The sequence below is a fragment of the Balaenoptera musculus genome, chromosome 13, assembly GCF_009873245.2.
Source record: "Balaenoptera musculus isolate JJ_BM4_2016_0621 chromosome 13, mBalMus1.pri.v3, whole genome shotgun sequence".
NCBI lineage: Eukaryota > Metazoa > Chordata > Mammalia > Artiodactyla > Balaenopteridae > Balaenoptera > Balaenoptera musculus.
In genome coordinates this window covers 36,722,879-36,743,159 of record NC_045797.1, presented here as the reverse complement: position 1 = coordinate 36,743,159, position 20,281 = coordinate 36,722,879, and the positions used below count along the sequence as shown (strand labels likewise).

Below are 20,281 nucleotides of genomic sequence, written 5' to 3'. Positions count from 1 at the left end.
GTGAGATTATATTGTTTTACAAAGTTTTAGGTAATTCTCTTATATAATAAGTTTTTTGGTTTTAAAATTTTTATTAAGTTATTATACATTAAAATGAACTTTTAAAGACAGATTCTATGAATTTTTTTTTTTTTTTTTTTTTTTTTTTTTTTGATTTTAGTAGATCTAGAATGAGGTTCGGAAATCTGTATTTTTTTTTTTTTAATTGCTGTGTTGGGTCTCCGTTTCTGTGCGAGGGCTTTCTCTAGTTGCGGCAAGCGGGGGCCACTCTTCATCGCGGTGTGCGGGCCTCTCACTATTGCGGCCTCTCTTGTTGCAGAGCACAGGCTCCAGACGCGCAGGCTCAGCAATTGTGGCTCACGGGCCCAGTTGCTCCGCGGCATGTGGGATCTTCCCAGACCAGGGCTCGAACCCGTGTCCCCTGCATTGGCAGGCAGATTCTAAAGCACTGCGCCACCAGGGAAGCCCGATTCTATGAATTTTAAGAGATGTATAGATTCATGTTATTACCACTACACCACAAACAGAATACAAAATAGTTTCATCATGCCAAAAAATTCCCTCATACTTTATAGTCACACCCTCCCCTACCAGTATTCCTGGCAATTGCTTCTCACCATGACTATAGTTTTGACTTCAAGAATGTCATATAATTGGAATCATACATATAAACTTCTGTGTCTGGCTTCTGTCACTCAGTATATTGCTCCCGATATTCATTCAAGATACTAAATGTATCAATAGTTCGTTACTTTTTATTGCTTAACAGTATTCCATTTTATAGATGTGCCAGTTTGTTTATTCACCTGTTGAAGGATATTTGTTTTCCCAGGTTTTGGCAATTATAAGTAAAATGGCTATCAGCATTCATCTGTGGGTTTTTGTGTGACATAAGTTTTCATTTCTCTAGGGTAAATACTCAAGAATAGGATTGCTGGCTGATGCTAAATATACTTTTGTAGTGTTTTTTTTTGGTGGTGCCATGCAGCTTGTGGGATCTTGCTTCCCCGACCAGGGATTGAATCAGGCCCCCTGCAGTGGAAGCACAAAGTCCTAACCACTGGACCACAAGGGAATTCCCTCAATATATTTTTACTTCATAGGAAACTGTGAAACTGTTTCCCAGGATGGCTGTATCATTTTTGTATTGTCATCAGCAGTGAATGAGTTCTTCATTTGCTCTGCATCTTAACCAGTGCTTAGTATTACTGTCAGTATGTTTTTATTACAGATATTCTAATAGGTGTGCAGGGGTATCTCATCATGGTTTTAATTTTGCACTTTCTTTTTTTTTTTTTTTTTTTTTGTACTTTCTTCATGACTAATGATGTTGAATATTTTTTCATGTGCTTATTTGCCATCTGTATATGTCCTTATTAAAGTATATGGTCAAGTCAAATCTTTTGCCCATTTTAATTGGGTTGTTTTCTTATTGTTGAGTTTTTAATATATTCTGGATATAAATTTAATGTCTATCATGTGATTTGCAAATATTTTCTCCTAGCAAGTAGCTTGTCTTTTCATGCTCTTAACAGTGTCCTTTGAAGAGCAAAACTTGATGAAGTCCAGCGTATCAGGTTTTTAAAATTATGAATTGTGCTTTCAGAGTCAGATCTGAGAATTCTTTGACTATTTCCAGATCATGAAGATTTCCTCCTATGTTTTCTTCTAGAAGTTTTATAGTTTTACATTTTATATTTAGATCTATGATCCGTTTTGAGTTAAGTTTTGAATAAGGTGTGAGGTTTAGTTTAGGGCTCATGGTTCTTACACATAGATTCCAGTTGTTTAAATACCATTTGTTGAAGAGTATCCTTTGTTCATTGAATTGCCTTTGTACTTTTGTTAAAAATTAGGAATATTTGTATGGGTCAACTTCTGAGTTCTCTATTCTATTCCATTAATCCACGTGTCTGTCCTTTTGCTAATACCATACTTTCTTGATTAGTTTAGCTTTAGAGCAGGGAATGGCAAACCACAGTCCATGGCCAAATCCAGTCCATGCCTAGTTTTATAAATATAGCTTTATTGGCACACAGCCATTCATTTACATACTGTCAGTGGCTGCTTTCTCGCTACAACTGTAAACTCTGTAGCTGTGACAGAGACTGTATGACCTGCAAAACCCAAAATATTTATTAAGTGGCCTGTCTGTGAAGACAGAAAATATTTGCTGACTCCTGCTTTTGAAAGGCTTAAGATCATGCATGATTCTTCCAACATTATTTCCCATTTTAAAAATTGTTTTTGCTATTCTGGTATCTTTGTCTTTCTGTATAAAATGTATAATCAGCTTGCCTATGTCTACAGAAATCCTTTCTGGGCTTTCAATTAGAATTGTGTTAAATCTTTAGATCAGTCAGAAGACAACTGACATCTTTACTATATTGAGTTTTCCAATCCATAAACCTGGTGTGTGTATCCATTTATTTTGATCTTTTATGATTACTTTAAACAGTGTTTTATAGTTCTTGGCATACAGATTCTGTTCAAGTTTTGTTAGATATATTCCAGAGTAATTTCATTTATTTTGGAGCTACTGTAAACTTTTAAAATTTTAACTTCCAATTCTACATTACTAGTATATAAGCATATAATTGACTTTTAGGTATTGGCTGTATATTCTGTGACCTTGTTTAAACTCACTTATTAGTTGTAGGAGTTCTCTGTAGATAACCTTGGGATTTTCTATGTAGATAAACCATGTTGTCTGCAAATAGGGATGGTTTTATTTCTTTCCCAAGCTGTATGTTTTTTCTTTCTTTTTCTTGTCTTATTGCTGTGGCTAAGACTTCCAGCACAGTGTTGTATAAGAATGGTGAGAGTGGACATCTTTGCTGTGTGCCCACTTGTGTAGTTTCGTTTCTGTTTTTGTAGCTTCTCTGTATAGATTGAGGAAGTTCCTTGTTATTCCTTGTTTTCTGAGATTAAAAAGTGCTAAATGGGTATTAAATCTGGTCAAATGCTCTTTTTGCATCAGTTGATCTGATCAACTAGGTTTTCTTATTTGAACTGTCAATATAGTCGATTTCATTGATTTTTCAAAATTGAATGAGCCTTGCCTTTCTGAGGTAAACTGCACTTGATTGTGTTGTATTTTTAAAAAATATATTACTGAATTATATTTCTTAATCTTTTGTTGAGGATTTTTGCTTCTATAGTTATGAGGGATACTGGACTAAAGTGGTTTTTTGTTCTGTTTGTTTTTTTTTGTTTGTTTTGTTTTGGTACTCTGGGTAATGGTAGCTTCAGAAAATGATTTGGGACATGTTTTCTAATCTTTATTTTCTGATGGAGATTGTGCACAATTGATGGTATTTTTCCCCTCTAAATGTTTGGTAGAGTTCGCCAGTGAGACTATCTGGACATGGATATATCTTTTTCGGAGTTTTTTTTTTTAACTATAAATTCAGTTTTTAAAATAGTTTTAGGAGTATTCAGATTATCTGTTTCATTTTCAGAAAGCTTGGTAGCTTGTGGTTTTTAAATAATTAGTCTATTCCAACTATGTTATCAAATTTATATGCATAGAGTAGCTCACAACATTATTATCTGTTTAATGTCTATGAGGTCTATTATAATGTCCTCACTTTCATTCCTGATAATGAAAACCTATGTCTTTTCTCTTTTTTTGTCAGTCTGACTAGAGTTTTCTCAATTTTATTGATCTTTTCAAACAACTTTTAAACTTTTGATTTCATTGATTTTCTTTTTCTGTTTTCAATTTCAATGATGTCTGCTCTTATGTTTATTATTTCTTCTGCTTGTTTTGAGTTTTTGATCTGTTTTTCTCTAGTTTCTTAAGGTGGTAGCTTAGACTGTTCATTGAGACATTTTTTAAAATAAGCATTTAGTAGAATAAAATCTCCACTAAGCACTGTTTAAGCTATAGCCCACAAATTTTGATATGTTGTATTTTGGTATTTTTCAGTTTATAATATGTTCTGATTTCCTTGAGACTGCCTCTTTGACCTATGAATTATTAGAAGTGTGTTTTTTAATTTCTAAGTTTTTCTAGATTTTTCTGTTTGTCTTTCTGTTATTAATTGCTAGTATAATACCATTTAAAGTCAAGATTTGTTTTATGACCCAGGATATGATATGTCTTGGTGAAATAAGAAAGTTCATTGGAGATCAGATTAGGCTGGAGATAAAGTGGAAATATTCTTTTTGTTCTTCAGCTCCCATTATCTTTCTCATATTATCTTCATCTGCTTTCTTAAACATAGCTAGAGATTCAGTGAAAACCTGTAATGATCTTTAGGTTGTCAAATTGCTGATACCCTTCAATTTTTATGTTTTGAAAGAGCTTAAGATGGTCTGTCTTTGGAAATATGTTTAAAATTGGCCAGTTTTAGCCATATACTGAGGCTTAGAAAAAGACTTCTCTACTTAGTTTCTAGTTTTATAGGCAGCAAACACCTAGCAGGGATAATATGAACTTAACCAGTTCTATCTAATATACATTAAGCTACCGTAATAGCTGAACACATTGGAAATGCTCAGTATATTCTACATTTATTTCAGTTTAAGATGCAGAAATGGACTTCCTAGACATATGCCATATGTTCTCCTCTTATGCCAAGATAACAAGAATTAAAAGACTGAGATGAATAAACAAGGTCAACTTAGACTGAGCCAAATTAGACAACAGAATAATTGTCAGATTTTCTGTTGGCAGGGACAGTTTGTTTTGAGCCAATCTTCATGAATTATAGGCTGTAAATTTTTTTTTTTTCTGGTAAGTCTACCACCAGGGATTCTGTTGACAATTTCTTTGTTTTGTAAACACTGAAGATTTTCAACAGTTATATTGTTTATAGGCACACATAAGGATTCTGAATAGATGGGCATTTTTTTTTGTTCCAGTGTAAAGAAAACTGCTTAGATATGAATCAAATAAAACCAAGGCAAAATTTAATAGCTTTTAACAGGATAGTGTTTCATTTGGAATTTCTTAGGTATGAATTCAGATATAACAAATAGCAAGAAACTAACCAATATTATAATTAATTTATGACAGTAAATATCAAAGTAGATAAATTTGCTACAAATATAAAGTTTATTTGCACTACAGTAAAGAATTTTAGACATCGAAGGGACTATCTAATACAAATGAAAAACTGAGGCAACCAGAGAAGTTGACTACTTGAAACATAATAACTAGTTTAGGGAAGTACCAAATCTAAAGTATGTTTAGTTTAGTCCTAGGATCATTTATTTTACTTATCATTGCTCTTCTCACCCTTATGGATTTTTTTTTCCTTCTAAGTTGTTTTTTCTTTGAGTTGTGTAACTTTAAAAATTGCTGGTCAAAAATATGAAAACGAACAACTTGAATAATGGTTGTCTTTGCCACATCAAAAATATGAAAACAAACTAGTTGAATAATGCATTAATGGCGTATAAGGTATAAAGTCTCAGTCAATTCACATAATGGTGATGTTTTTTAAAAACCCATTTATACCCAAGATGCTGTAACTGTTTTAAATTTGGAAGTCCTTGATTCTTTTGCATATCTAAAATGTCTACTTTACACACTACCAGCTATGTATTCTTATATCCTATATATTCTTGTATTATAAAAAGAATTCTTTTATTTATTCAATAAATATCTCTTGAGCGTGCTGCATGCCAGGTACTTTTTTTTTGAGTTATAAAGAACCAGCTAAAAAGTATCTTTATTTCCTTGTAAAAATCTCATAAATAATGGGAAATTGAGGAATGTATTTTACACTGAATCCCAACTCTAGGCTGGATTGGAGTGAGTCAGGCGTTTGCAGATAGCCTCCATCTCTGCTTTGTTCTCTTACTGCTGCCAGGCAGTTTTCACAGTCCTGGAGGATGAAGCAGTGAGTAATAAACAAAGAAAAGGCAAACATCTCTACCCTCATACAGCTTACATTCTAGTAAGTCTGTTTATAAACTCAAATGCAGTACAGTCTATTCACAACCAGTTTTCAGTGGGTTTCTACATTGTATATAGTTCAAATTAATTTGGTTTATTAATTTTGCCATAGGTTACCCAGAAATTAAAATTTTGTTCAGTGATTTGTAAGTATATGAAGAATGAAAATAGTCTATGGGAAAGATTTAAAATTAAGAGAACATGTTATGGTTCATTCATGGATAGAATATTTGTTAAAAGCTCACTCTGTGACTGGTACTGGGTTCGATGCTGTGGATACAACAGTGAGCAAAAGCAGACACAATTTTAACCACTGGTGAGTAGGCCCAGGCTGTGTGCCATGCTGCTGTGCTATTCTCTCTGCCTCTCTCTCTTTTAGAGGTTGAGACGTTACTGAACTCCTGTAGACTCTTTTCTTTTTTCTTTTCTCTATTGAAAGAAAAATTATAACAAAAATTTTAAGTATCTTTGGGTAACTAAACTTCCCAAACTGCAGTTTTAATGTTCAAATTAAACCCTGAGCCACAGCATTCAGATGGTGAAGTGTGAAAACAGACCTCACATCAAAACTTCCCCTGATGTCAAGGCAGCTTTCCCTATCAATTCAGCCCAATCAAAATGATCTATTAAAAATGCAGGGGCTTCCCTGGTGGCACAGTGGTTGAGAATCTGCCTGCCAATGCAGGGGACACGGGTTCGAGCCCTGGTCTGGGAAGATCCCACATGCCGCGGAGTGACTAGGCCCGTGAGCCACAATTGCTGAACCTGCGCGTCTGGAGCCTGTACTCCGCAACAAGAGAGGCCGCGATAGTGAGAGGCCCGCGCACCGCGATGAAGAGTGGCCCCCACTTGCCGCAACTAGAGAAAGCGCTCGCACAGAAACGAAGACCCAACACAGCCATAAATAAATAAATTTAAAAAAAATACAGACCACATCCTAACACTTTATACTAATTTTCTCTTCTGCTGTAACAAATTACCACAAATTTAGTGGCTTAAACAGGGTGCATTCCTTTCTGGAGGAGAATCTGTTTCCTTGCTTTTTTGACTTCCTTCCTTTCCTTGGCTTATAGTCTTCCTCCTCCATTTTCAAAGCTGAAAGTGGCAGGTTGAGTCTTCTCACTGCGAATCACTCTGATACTGACTCTTCTGCCTCCCTCTTCCACATTTAAGGACCCTCTTCCACACTTAAGGATTACATTAGGCCCATCTGGATAATGCAGGATAATATCCCTATTTTAAAGTCAGATAATTAGCAACCTTAATTCCATCTGCTACCTCAATTCCCCTTTGCCATGTAATAAAACATATTCACAAAATCTGGGGATTAGGATGTGGACATCTTTGGGAGGCCATTATTCTGGCTGTCATCCACTCAGCTATCATACAGTGGCTTCTCACTGCAACGAGAACAAAGATCATACAGCATAGCATGGCCTACAGAGGCCCTAACTAATTTATCATCCTCCAGCTGCCTTTATAGTTTAGCTATATTGATTCTCTGTCACTCGAACCTCCCAAATTTGTTCCCACCCTAAGGCCTTTGCATGTACAATTTCCTCTCCCAGGAATGCTCTGTCAATTCACCATATCTTCATATAGATGACTCCTTGTCATTCAGGTCTTAACTCAAATATTACCTTCTCAGTGAGTATTTCTCTGATCACCAATTCTTTGTATTTTTTCCTAGTACGTATCATTAATTGAATGACTTTTACTTACGTATTTTTGCTTGTTTCTTATCTATATCATTCTTCTTCCTTCCCACACACACCTGAGTGAGAACTCTGAGAGAGCAATGGGGCTGCTATGTGCCAACTATACATCAGGCATTGTGGTAGGGTTTGTAGAAATTATAATGACTAAGACAGTTATCGTGGTTCCAGCCTTCACAGAGTTTATAGGTTAATGAAGAAGCAGATATTAATCTAATAATCATATAAGAGAATAAAATTACAAATATGACAGTGTTATAATGCTTTATAGTTAATATGTTTTAATATCTGGTAGGACTAGTTCCCCCCTCATGGATTTTTTTTTAGTGTTTCATAGATATTTCTATATGCTTATGTTTTACGTGAACTTTAGTATCAACTTGTCTAACTTCATAAAAGTATGTTGGTATTTTTACTGGGATTACATTACACTTGTAAGTTAATTTAGAAAGAACTGGCATCTTTATAATGTTGAGTCATCCCATCCAAGAAGAGGGGATGTCTTTCCATTTGTTCAAGGCTATTTTTATGTCTTTCCAAGTGTTTTAAAGTTTCCCTCATATAGGTTTTGCATATTTGTTGATCAATTTATTCCTAAATTTTTAATCTTTGTTGATATCATGAATGGGATTTTCCTCTACCATTCTCTAACTGGTTACCGTTTGCATATCAGTATATGAAAGCTATTGATTCCTATATGTTAATTTTACATTCCTTATTGAATTTTTAAAATATTTTATTTTATTATTGATTCCCTAGGGCTTTTCAGTTATATTGTAATATCATTGCCAATAGAGAGAGTTTTATTTCCTTACTAATTCTTATGCCTCTAGTTCAAAAACTGGCAAATATTTTCTGCAAGGGCCAGACAGTATATATTTTAGGTATTGAGGGCCATATAGTCTCAACTATCAAGCCATGGACAGTAAATAAATTAATAGGTGTGGCTGTGTTCTAACAAAACTTTATTTACAAAAACAGGCAGCAGGTTTGGATTTGGCCTGTAGTTCATAGTTTGCCAACCCTTGCTCTAGCTGATTTATCTAATTATACCGGCTAATACCTCTGGTACAGTTTTGAATAGTAGCAGAGATACTGGGCATTTTTGCCTTGTTTCTGATCTTAGTGGAAATGCCCTTAGTGATTACCCATTAAGTAAGATAGCATTAGGACTAAATTGTATATGTATTCTTTTGTTAAGAATGTATCCCTCAATTGCTATTTTCTTGAGTGTTTTTATCAGGAATGGGGATTGAATTTTGTCAGAGACTTTTTCAGCATCTAAAGAGATAATCATATGATTTTTATTGACTTCAGATTTATTAATATGATGTATGATATTAATGGATTTGGTAACATTGAACCAACCTTGTATTCTCAGGATAGATCCAGGTGTTGGATTTTGTGTGCTAATATTTTATTTAATATTTTATTAACGTTGATGTTTATGAATGATATTGGTTTATAGTTTTCTTTTTCTGTGCTTTACAGAGTTTTTCTTTATTTTTAATGCATTGGGACAATTTGTAGAGCATTGAGAATATCTGATCTCTGAAGGCGTGGTAGAATTCTCCTATCGAACCACCTGGGCTTGTTGCTTTTTTGTAGGGTAGTTCTTTAAGCACTTTGTCTATTTCTTTTATGGTCGGCTTCAGATTTCTAAATCTAATGGTGGTCACTTTTGGCAATCTGCATTTACCTAGGAAATTATCTATATTTTCTATGTTTTCAGATTTATTTGCTTAGAAATCTGCAAAGTAGTCTCTTATGATTTAAAAAAAAATTGTTACAATGATTAATTCCTCCTCCCTCTGCCATTTCTTATTTTGTGTATTTATGCTTTCTCCTTTTTCTTGATCAAGTCAACTTGATTTGTTTTCTTAATTTTTTTCAAAAACACCCAGATTTGATGTCTTAATTAGTTCTACAACTTTTTAAAACTCCTACCTTATTGGTCAGTAAACTATAGCCTGTGGGTTAGTCACTGTTTTTGTAAATAAAGTTTTATTGGACCACAGTCATGTCCATTCATTTATGTATTGCAGACAGCTGCTTTTGTGCTACAACAACAGAGCAGAGCAATTGCAGCAGAGAACATGGCCCAGAGGCCTAAAATATTTACTCTCTAGACATTTAGGAAAATTTCCCAACCTCCACTCTGCCTGATTAATTTCTGCTTTTATTTTTATTCCTTCTGACCTATTTTGCTTAGTTTCTTGTTATTTCTTAAGATTTTTGAGTTGGAATTAGTTCATTTTATTTTTTCATTCTCCCTGATAAAAGTGGCTAGTGTAATCACTTTTTCTCTGATCATTACTTTAAATCCCATTATAATTAGTTTTTAGAAATTTCATGTTTTATTTTCCTCTTTCACCCAAGAGTTGTTTAATAGAAAGTTTTAACATTTCTAGGAGGAAAGTCGTTTTGTTTCTTGTTAAACATTTCTAGTTGTATTGCATTGTGATCAGGGAGTGTTTGTAATAGTTCTTCCTTATGGAACTTAGCGGTATCTGTTTGGCACCTAACATGATCATTTCTGGTTAATATTTAACAGGTTCTTGGGAAGAAAATTTATTCTCTATCATCAGAGTGTAGAATTTGATAAATATCCATAATATCTACATTACTGATTATCTTGTTTAAGTAGTCTTTCTTCTTACTTATTTTTTGTCTACTTAGTCAATTTTTGTAATAAGAATAATGAGTTAAAGTCTCCTGTTATTAGTGTCTGTTTCCTGCATTTCTTGTAGATTTTCCTTCATAGAGGTTGTTTCTGTGTTACTTGGTACATACATATTTGTGTTACCTCTTTGTTGTGAAATATGGGTGTTAACATTTCCTTGTCAATATTTAATGCTTTTGTGCTTCTCTCTGTAACCAGGATTTCTACTGTTTCTTATTTTTATTTGCCTGGAATACCTTTTCCCATCTATTAGCTGTTCTGATGAATTTGTTTTAGCTATGTATATAGTACATAGCCGGATCTTGGTTTATGAGCAAATTGAAAATCTTTTTGGTTTTTTTTGAAAATCTTTTTGTTTTAATGGATGAGGTAAGTTCATTTATATTCATTGGTATGACTAATATTCTTGGTCTCAAGTCTGTCTGAATATTTTATAATTATGCAAATTTGGTTTTATTTGCTTATGTTTCTTCTGAGGTTTGAATGTGCTTTTTTAAAAATGGAATTTAGGAAGGTTTGTAGTTTTGTTGGTGGTTACCTTTGTACTAATACCTTTTTTTTTAATTCAATTTTTTTTTATAGGCAGGTTCTTATTAGTTATCTATTTTATACATATTAGTGTATATATGTCAATCCCAATCTCCCAATTCATCCCGCCACCACCCCCGCCCCCCGCTTTCCCCCCTTGGTGTCCATATGTTTGTTCTCTACATCTGTGTCTTTATTTCTGCCTTGCAAACTGGTTCACCTGTACCATTTTTCTAGATTCCACATATATGCGTTAATATATTTGTTTTTCTCTTTCTGACTTACTTCACTCTGTATGTACTAATATCTTTTCTAATGCAGTTAGTCTCTTCTTAGTTATTATTATCTGATGCATCAGTGTTTATTGGTATCTTTTAACTCTCACCTATACCTATACAGCAATCAGTGGGCTTATTTTGCTTTTCTCTTTTACTGTCAGTGTTCCTCCCATTTTTTAAGTTGTATCATTTCTACTTAATCACAACATACAGTATCTGTACATGAATCTTCCACACTCATCTCCCCACACTCCTGTTTTTGTTTTCTATCTACATTTAAATGTATTAAAACATTCACAATTAGTCCTGTGGCTGAAGTTTTCCCAATCATCTCATGGTTGGATAAAGCTCCTCTTCTAGTACATTCCTAAAGAAGGACTCGTGTAAACTGTTACTCTTTAGATTTGATAAGAAGAACTTGGATGGATATAAGTTCTTGGTTTACAGTTTCTTTCACTGAGTTTTTAAAAATTGCAGCTCCACTTTTGCCTTGCTGTGTATTTTATTTTTGAAATGGTTGATGCTAGTTTAATTCTTTTGCTTTTGTAAGTTACTTGATCCCTTTTTTAAAAAAAATGTATTGGAGTATAGTTGTTTTACAGCGTTGTATTAGTTTCAGGTGTACAGCAAAGTGAATATGTTATACATCTACATATATCCACTCTTTGTTATTTTTAGAATCTTTTCTCATATAGGGCACTACAGAGTATTGGGTAGTTACCTGTGCTGTACAGCAGGTTCTCATTAGTTATCTATTTTATATATAGTAGTGTGTATATGTCAATCCCAGTCCCCCAATTTATCCCTCCCCCCCTTATCCCCTGGTAACCATAAGTTTGTTTTCTACATCTATGACTCTACTTCTGTTTTGTGACTAAGTTCATTTGTACCTTTTTTTTAGATTCCACATATAAGTGATATCATACGATATTTGTCTTTCTGTGTCTGACTTACTTCAATCAGTATGACAATCTCTAGGTCCATCCATGTTGATGCAGATGGAATTATTTCATCCTTTTTTACGGCTGATTAATATTCTACTGTATATATACCACATACTTTTTTATCCCTTCCTCTATTGATGGACATTTAGGTTGCTTCCATGTCCTGGCTATTGTAAATAGTGCTGCAGTGAACATTGGGGTGCATGTATCTTTTTGAATTATGATTTTCTCTGGGTATATGCCCAGGGGTGGGATTGCTGGGTCATATAGTAGTTCTATTTTTAGTTTTTTAAGGAACCTCCTTACTGTTCTCCATAGCGGTGTACCAATTTACATGCCCGTCAGCAGTGTAGGAGGGTTCGCTTTTCTCCATACCCTCTCCAGCATTTATTGTTCGTACATTTTTTGATGATGGCCATTTTTGACCGGTGTGAGGTGATACCTCACTGTAGTTTTAAATTGTATTTCTCTAATAATTAGTGATGTTGAGCATCTTTTCATGTGCTTTTTGGCCATCTGTATGTCTTCTTTGGAGAAATGTCTATGTAGATCTTCCACCCATTTTTTGATTGGGTTATTTGTTTTTTTGATATTGAGCTGCATGAGCTGTTTGTATATTTTTCAGGTTAATACCTTGTTGGTTGCTTCATTTGCAAATATTTTCTCCCATTCTGAGAGTTGTCTTTTTGTCTTGTTTATGGTTTCCTTTGCTGTGCAAAAGCTTTTAAGTTTCATTAGATCCCATTTGTTTATTTTTGTTTTTATTTTCATTACTCTAGGAGGTGGATCAAAAAAGATCTTAATGCGATTTATGTCCAAGAGTGTTCTGCCTATGCTTTCCTCTAAGAGTTTTACAGTGTCTGGCCTTACATTTAGGTCTTTAATCCATTTTGAGTTTATTTTTGTGTATGGTGTTAGGGTGTGTTCTAATTTCATTTCTTTACATGTAGGTGTCCAGTTTTCCCAGCACCACTTTTCTCCATTGTATATTCTTGCCTCTTTTGTCATAGATTAGGTGACCATAGGTGCATGGGTTTATCTCTGGGCTTTCTATCCTGTTCCATTGGTCTATATTTCTGTTTTTGTGCCAGTACCATACTGTTTTGGTGACTGTAGCTTTGCAGTATAGTCTTAAGTTGGGGAGCCTGATTCCTCCAGCTCTGTTTTCTTTCTTAAGATTGTTTTCGCTATTTGTGATCTTTTGTGTTTCCATACAAATTGGAAAATTTTTTGTTCTAATTCTGTGAAAAATGCCATTGGTAATTTGATAGGAATTGCATTGAATCTGCAGATTGCTTTGGGTAGTATAGTCATTTTGACAATATTGATTCTTTCAATACAAGAACATGGTATATCTCTCCATTTGTTTGTGTCATCTTTGATTTCTTTCATCAGTATATTATAGTTTTCTGAGTACAGGTCTTTTGCCTCCTTAGGTAGGTTTATTCCTAGGTATTTTATTGTTTTTGTTGTGATGGTAAATGGGATTGTTTCCTTAATTTCTCTTTCTGATCTTTTGTTGTTAGTGTATAGGAATGCAAGAGATTTCTGTGTATTAATTTTGTATAATGCAACTTTACCACATTTCATTGATGAGCTCTAGTAGTTTTCTGGTAACATCTTTAGGATTTTCTATGTATAGTATCATGTCATCTGCAAACAGTGACAGTTTTACTTCTTCTTTTCCAATTTGTATTCCTTTTATTTCTTTTTCTTCTCTGATTGCCGTGGCTAGGACTTCCAAAACTATGTTGAATAATAGTGGTGAGAGTGGACATCCTTGTCTTGTTCTTGATCTTAGAGGAAATGCTTTCAGTTTTTCACTGTTGAGAATGATGTTTACTGTGGGTTTGTCATATATGGCCTTTATTATCTTGAGGTAGCTTCTCTCTATGCCCACTTTCTGGAGAGTTTTTATCATATATAAGTTACTTGATCTCTTTACCAGGAGGCCTTGAAGATTTTTAAAATTAATCATTGAAATCTGAGAGTTTTGTTGGGATAGGTCTCAGAGCTGATTGTTCTAAGATAATTTTTCTCAGGCATCTGGTAGGATCATCCAATGTGTAGATTCAAGTGGTTTTTAAAAAATTTAATTCTGAAACATTTTCCTGGATTATAGTTTTAAATATTAATTCTGTTCCATTGTTTTATTTTTCTTCTTCAAGGAATCAAAATGTACAAATGCTAATGCTTTTTTGCCTTATCTGCCACTCCATTACTTTCTCCCTGACTTTTAAAAATTTCTTTCTTTACTTCCTTTTCATTCTCTTGTTTTCTGCCATTTTCAGTGTCTTTTATTAAATTTTAATTTGAGTTTATTCTCACTTGAGTGCCTTGAATTTATTTTTCATTTCTCAGATAACATTATCTTTTTCTTCTTTTTCTTTCTTGAGTTCAGTGAACTTCCTCTCTTCCCTCCTACCCTCTCCTCTCCTCTGCTCTTCCTTCCTTTCCTTCTTAGTTCTTGTCTTTTTAATCCAGAGTGGGTTTCCATGTACCCAGTTGCTTGTTTGAGTTTATTTAATTCTGCTTGGAGTGTTGCTGTACAGTTTTCTTCTACTTCATGGTTGTTTGGGGGGAGAGAATTTTCCTCAGTTGACATGCATTGATTTTCATTTTCTATTCCTTTAAAGTAACTCTGTGTGGAACTGTTTATATTTTTCCTGTTTATTTTTGTGGTATTGGATGTATTTTGTGAAATTCTGGTTCAGTAGTGCCCTCAGTATGACAAAGTCTAGGGAATTATTGGTGTAAGGATAGATATATTTACCAGTGGAACATAATGGCAAATCCAGAAAGAAATCTTTACACTTATGGGTAACTGAGTTTTTGACAAAATTGCAAAGGCAATTCATTGGGGCAAGGAGCCTTTTCCACAAATGGTGCTCGGAAAATTGGATTTTCATGTACAAAATAATGAATTTAGACCCTTATGTCACATCATACATGGAAATTAGTATGAACTAAAACTATAGAACTTCTAGAACAAAACATAAGAGAAAATTTTGGGGTTCGTAGGTTTCTAGAAAAGAATTTCTTATGTACAACACAAAAAGCACAATTGATAAAAAAAAAAAGCTAAATTGGGCTTCACCAAAATTTGAAACTTTTGTACTTCAAATGACACTGTTAGGAAAATGAAAGGGCAAGCCACAGACTGGGAGAAAATATTTGCATGTATCTGATAAAGGACTTATATTCAGACTATATAATATATAAATAAATTTTATAACTCAGTAATATAAAAACAACCCAATTAAAAAATGCACAAAAGTTTTGTATAGATATTTCGCCAAAGAAGATATACTAATGGCTAATAACCACATAAAAATGCCCAGCATCATTAGTCATTAGGGAAATGCAATTAAAATCATAATGAGATACAACTCTACACCCAGTAAAATGATTATAATGAAAAAACCTGACAATACCAATCATAGGTGAGAACATGGAGAAACCGGAACCCTCATACATTGCTGATGGGTATTTAAAATGTTACAGTCACTTTGGAAAAACAATCTGGCAGTTTCTTAAAACTAGGAAGATAAATATAAACTTACAACAATATGATCCACCAATTCTACTCCAGAAGATCTAACCAAGGGAAATGAAAACAAATGTCTACTTGAAGATGTATATGTAAATATTTATTAGTAACATTATTCATAATAGCCGCAAACTGGAAATAATTCAAATATTCATCAGCTGGTGAGTAGATAAACAAAATGTGGTATATTTATACAATGGAATACTGTTCAACAATTAAAAAGGAATGAACTACATGCTACACACAATATGTATGAACCTCAAAAACATAATGCTAAGTGAGAGAAGCCTGACACAAAAGACAACATATTGTATGACTCCATTTATATGACATGTCCAGGTCGTATGATTTCATTTATATAAGATTTCTCTAGAGACAGAAAGCAGACCAGTGATTGGCTCAGGCTAGAGGTGGGAGTGGAAACTGACTGTACCTTGGCACAAGGAAGCTATTTGGGTGACGGAGATGTTTTAAAACTGCACTGTGATCGTTGCACAACTTTATAAACTTACCAAACGTCACTGAATTGTATACTTACAATGGGTGAATTTTATGGTACATGTAAATTATGCCTCGGTAAAACTGCTTTTTAAAAAGTAAATAAAGAGGTAAAACTTCAGGCGGCTGAAGATAATAGAGGCTGCCTTCCTTTCTATGTCCCAGTACTTCCTCTATAAACAATACAGAACACAGTAAAGGAAGGGAGGATTGAAACTCATGGGAGAAGCTAAACTATATGAAAACTACACCTTTGGCATAACTTGAAGACAGAGAATGTCCAAACTTCAATATAATTGTAAGTAAAATGGAAAAAAACCCAAATCCAGTGCATGATTTCTCCATCTTCTGGTGCTCTTGTAGATCAGAGCAGGGATTACATGGAAGGGACTTAAAAGTAACATGCAACTCAAAGGGGCAGTTTTTAAAATGCATAGCTTCTGGGGCGAGGAGATGGGTGGGTGATAAAAGGCAAAAAGGGAGAGGCACCTTTTGGCAACTGGTGTGAAGGAGGAAAAAAGTATAAGAGGAAGATTTAGGGTCTTGCACAACAAAAAAAAAAGAGTAAACAATGAGAGGTCATACATCTACATAGGAGTGTGTGTAGAGTGCTTAATTAGCCCCTCTTTGGTTCTCTCATTTCCAGGCTCTCCTTTTAAAATTTCTGGCTAGTCTGTTCTTCTGTCACTTGACATAAGCAGGCTCGTAGAACTGTGACTTTCCCTGTTCCTTTTCCTATCAAGTTTGTTTCTTTTACTGAGAGTGAGTTTGCTATTTTTATTGACACTGCTGCCAGGTGGGGTTTTTTCACTCTTAGGCTCCAGATAAAGTCAACTGTTGGTTTTCACAACCTGTCTGACCTGAGTAGAACTACAAGGCTGAACTAGCTTGGGGGGTGGTGGGAGGATGGGAGCAGCCCCAGAACATCACAGATTCCCACTTTATTACTGTAAGTTCAGCAGTTTTTCGTAAATAAGTGCTTCTCAATTCGTTTGCCATTATTTGATTTCCAGAGCCCTGAAATGGTAGTTTTGGTCCAGTTTTATAATTGTTTCCTGGGGAGATTTACTGATCTCTAAACTCTGCCATACCTGGAAATCCTGCCCCTTCATTTACTGTTAATCTATGTAGTTTGAGGCATTTTTTCAAGGATATTATAAGTATATATGTATAGTTGATAGATATGAAATATATATTTCATGTATCACATCGTATATCGTATCATATTCATGTATGTAATATATGATATGTATAAAAAATGTGGCCTCTTCACAATTATTGCATATAGTTGGGATCCTCAAGAGCAGGTATGTTAACTAAAGACCAGAGGCCAAATCCTGTCCACTACCTGTTTTTGTAAATAAAGTTTTATTGTAACACAGCCACTCTCATTCATTTATATATTGTCTGCGGCAGCATTCATACTATAGCACCAGTGCTGAGTAGTTGCAATAGCGTCTACATGGCCCACAAAGCTTAATATCTGGCCCTTTACACAAAAAGTTTTCTGACCTTAGCTTCAGAGCAGCATCATCATCATAATTAACATTATAATTATCATTATAAATAATGCTATTAATTTGTCCAGTGTTTTTAATTTCACATTTATTCTTTCTCTTTGTTTTCTCAATAACCCAATGTGGCAAGCTGGATAGATATTAAATGAACATTTATCAGATTTCAAAAATGAGTGGCAAGCTTGCATAAGTATGAATGTATAAAATTATAATTCAAAGTAAATATTCTAAGAATAATATTTTAATAACATAATGATACCAAAATTTAACAACAGAATACAAATAGAATTTAGTATGTTATAGTAGTTTCATTTGGCCTGGGATAACATTCATTCTAACAATATTCTTTTCATATATTTCTGCCTCCATCAAGCCTGCTCTTCCATGACCAAACTACTGCAAAATCCTAGCCATGAGAAAATGTGCATTTTTTTCTTTGATATTTTGAAATTTCCTTGCTTAACTATTAGTTTGCATTTAAACAGGGAATATTTCAATTGTTCAATACTAAATACTGCTCCTGTATGGAGCAATTTTCTCAGTTCAGCATAGCTTACGTGTCAGCAGAGACATTCAGTGTTCTTTGTTGAATAATATGTCTGTGGATTGAACAAAAGGGAGGGAGGTTATCTGGAAATATGTCTTCTCCTTGAGGTGCTAAAGATAGGCCAACAAAAGCTTCATTTAGCATATCCCCTCTGTCCAAAGGCCCCAGGAGTTCTGTTAAAAAAGGATTAAGATATGAGTCAAATACAAATGTAATTTCTGCTAACTTGTTCATAAGTACAGTTACAGGAAAACTTTCACATATCCCAATGAAACTTTTTTTTTTTTTTTTTTTGGTCAGTTTACTATGTAGCGCACAGTGGAAATCTTGCAGTCACAGTTCCCTGTGACTTATGTTATTCTTAGACTTAGCTCAACCAGGGGAGTTTGATAGCTGAATAATGAATTTTTTTGAGTTCAGATTTAAAAAATTCATTTATAACTTGCCATTCATAGTGTTGTTTTTTTTAAAATTTATTTCTTTCTTTATTTATTTTTGGCTGTGTTGGGTCTTCGTTTCTGTGCGAGGGCTTTCTCTAGTTGTGGCAAGCGGGGGCCACTCTTCATCGCGGTGCACAGGCCTGTCACTATCGCGGCCTCTCTTGTTGCGGAGCACAGGCTCCGGACGTGCAGGCTCAGCAATTGTGGCTCACGGGCCTAGTTGCTCCGCGGCATGTGGGATCTTCCCAGACCAGGGCTCGAACCCGTGTCCCCTGCATTGGCAGGCAGATTCTCAACCACTGTGCCACCAGGGAAGCCCCCATTCATAGTGTTTTTAAACAGCATTTTATTAATCAAGTATTCTTTTTTTTGTTAACCAATTAACTAGAATATTTTATTATATTGGAAAATTGTAAGATTTTTAAAATTTTACTCTCTCAAATATAGCACACAACTTGAAAACTAAAAGGAAAATATTTTTTCCAATATTTGCTCCTAATAATTTTAAAGTGTTTATAGAGAGTTTGCTATTCCCACATCATACAGATGAATAGGGAGAACTTTAATATTGGCAACTTTGACACAGCATTGTTTTTAAAAATTGTTTGAAACATAATGAAGTGTGAAAAATATATACTTGAAAAAACATAAACCTTATTAAAAACCAGCAGCCCTTAGAACCACAGTGTATCTGTGTGTATTTTTTTTTTTAGTTAAAAAATTTTAGACTACAGAGTAAAAAACACATAACTTAATTTTTACCATGTTGAGCATTTTTAAGTGTACAGTTCAGTAGTATTAAGTATATTCACATTATTGTGCAACAGATTTCCAGATGTTGCAAAACTGATGCTGAACACCCATTAAAGACTCCCCATTTTTCCTTTCATCCAGCACCATTTTACTTTCTTTTCTATAAATCTGACTACTTTAGATGCCTCATGTAAGTGGTATTGTACAGTATTTGTATTTATGTAACTGACATATTTCACTTAGCATAATGTCCTCATGGATCATCCATACTGTAGCATGTGACAGGATTTTCTTCCTTTTTAAGGCTGAATAATATTCCACTCTATCTATATACCATGTTTTGTTTATCCATTCATTCTTCCATGAATATTTGGGTTGCTTCCACCTCCTGGCTATTGTGAATAATGCTGCTATGAACATGGGTGTGCAGATATCTTTTTGATACCCTGAATACAATTTCTTTGGATATATACATATATAAGTAGGTTTGCTGGATAATATGTAAGTTCTATTTTTAATTTTTTGGGGAACCACCATATTTTCATTGTGGTTGCACCATTTTACAATCCTACCAACAATGTACAAGGGTTCCAATTTCTCCACATCCTAACCAACACTTGTTATCTTCTGGTTATTTTTTTGGTAGTAGCCATCCTAATGAATGTAAAGTGATATCCATTATTGTTTTGATTTGCTTTTCCATAATAATCAGTGATGTTGAGCATCTTTTCATGTGCTTATTGGCCATTTGTATATCTTCTTTGGAGATAAGTCTATTCAAGTCCTTTGCCCATTTTTGAATCAGGTTGTTTGATTTTTGTTGTCGAGTTTCAAGAGTACTTTATATATTCTGGATATTAATCCCTTATCAGATTATGATTTGCAGATATTTTTTCCCATTCCATGGGTTGTCATTTCAT

At 34.2% G+C, this 20,281-nt stretch overlaps 1 protein-coding gene across 1 annotated transcript in view; it reads right to left on the bottom strand.

Moving 5' to 3' along the window:
• The window catches only part of LOC118906362 (WD repeat containing planar cell polarity effector), a 409,302-nt gene that overhangs the window by 46,177 nt on the left and 342,844 nt on the right, over positions 1-20,281 (bottom strand). The window contains exon 16 of the mRNA XM_036873828.1: positions 18,179-18,341. Within this exon, the coding sequence (XP_036729723.1) occupies positions 18,179-18,341 (163 nt within the window). The remainder of the gene's footprint in view (positions 1-18,178; positions 18,342-20,281) is intronic.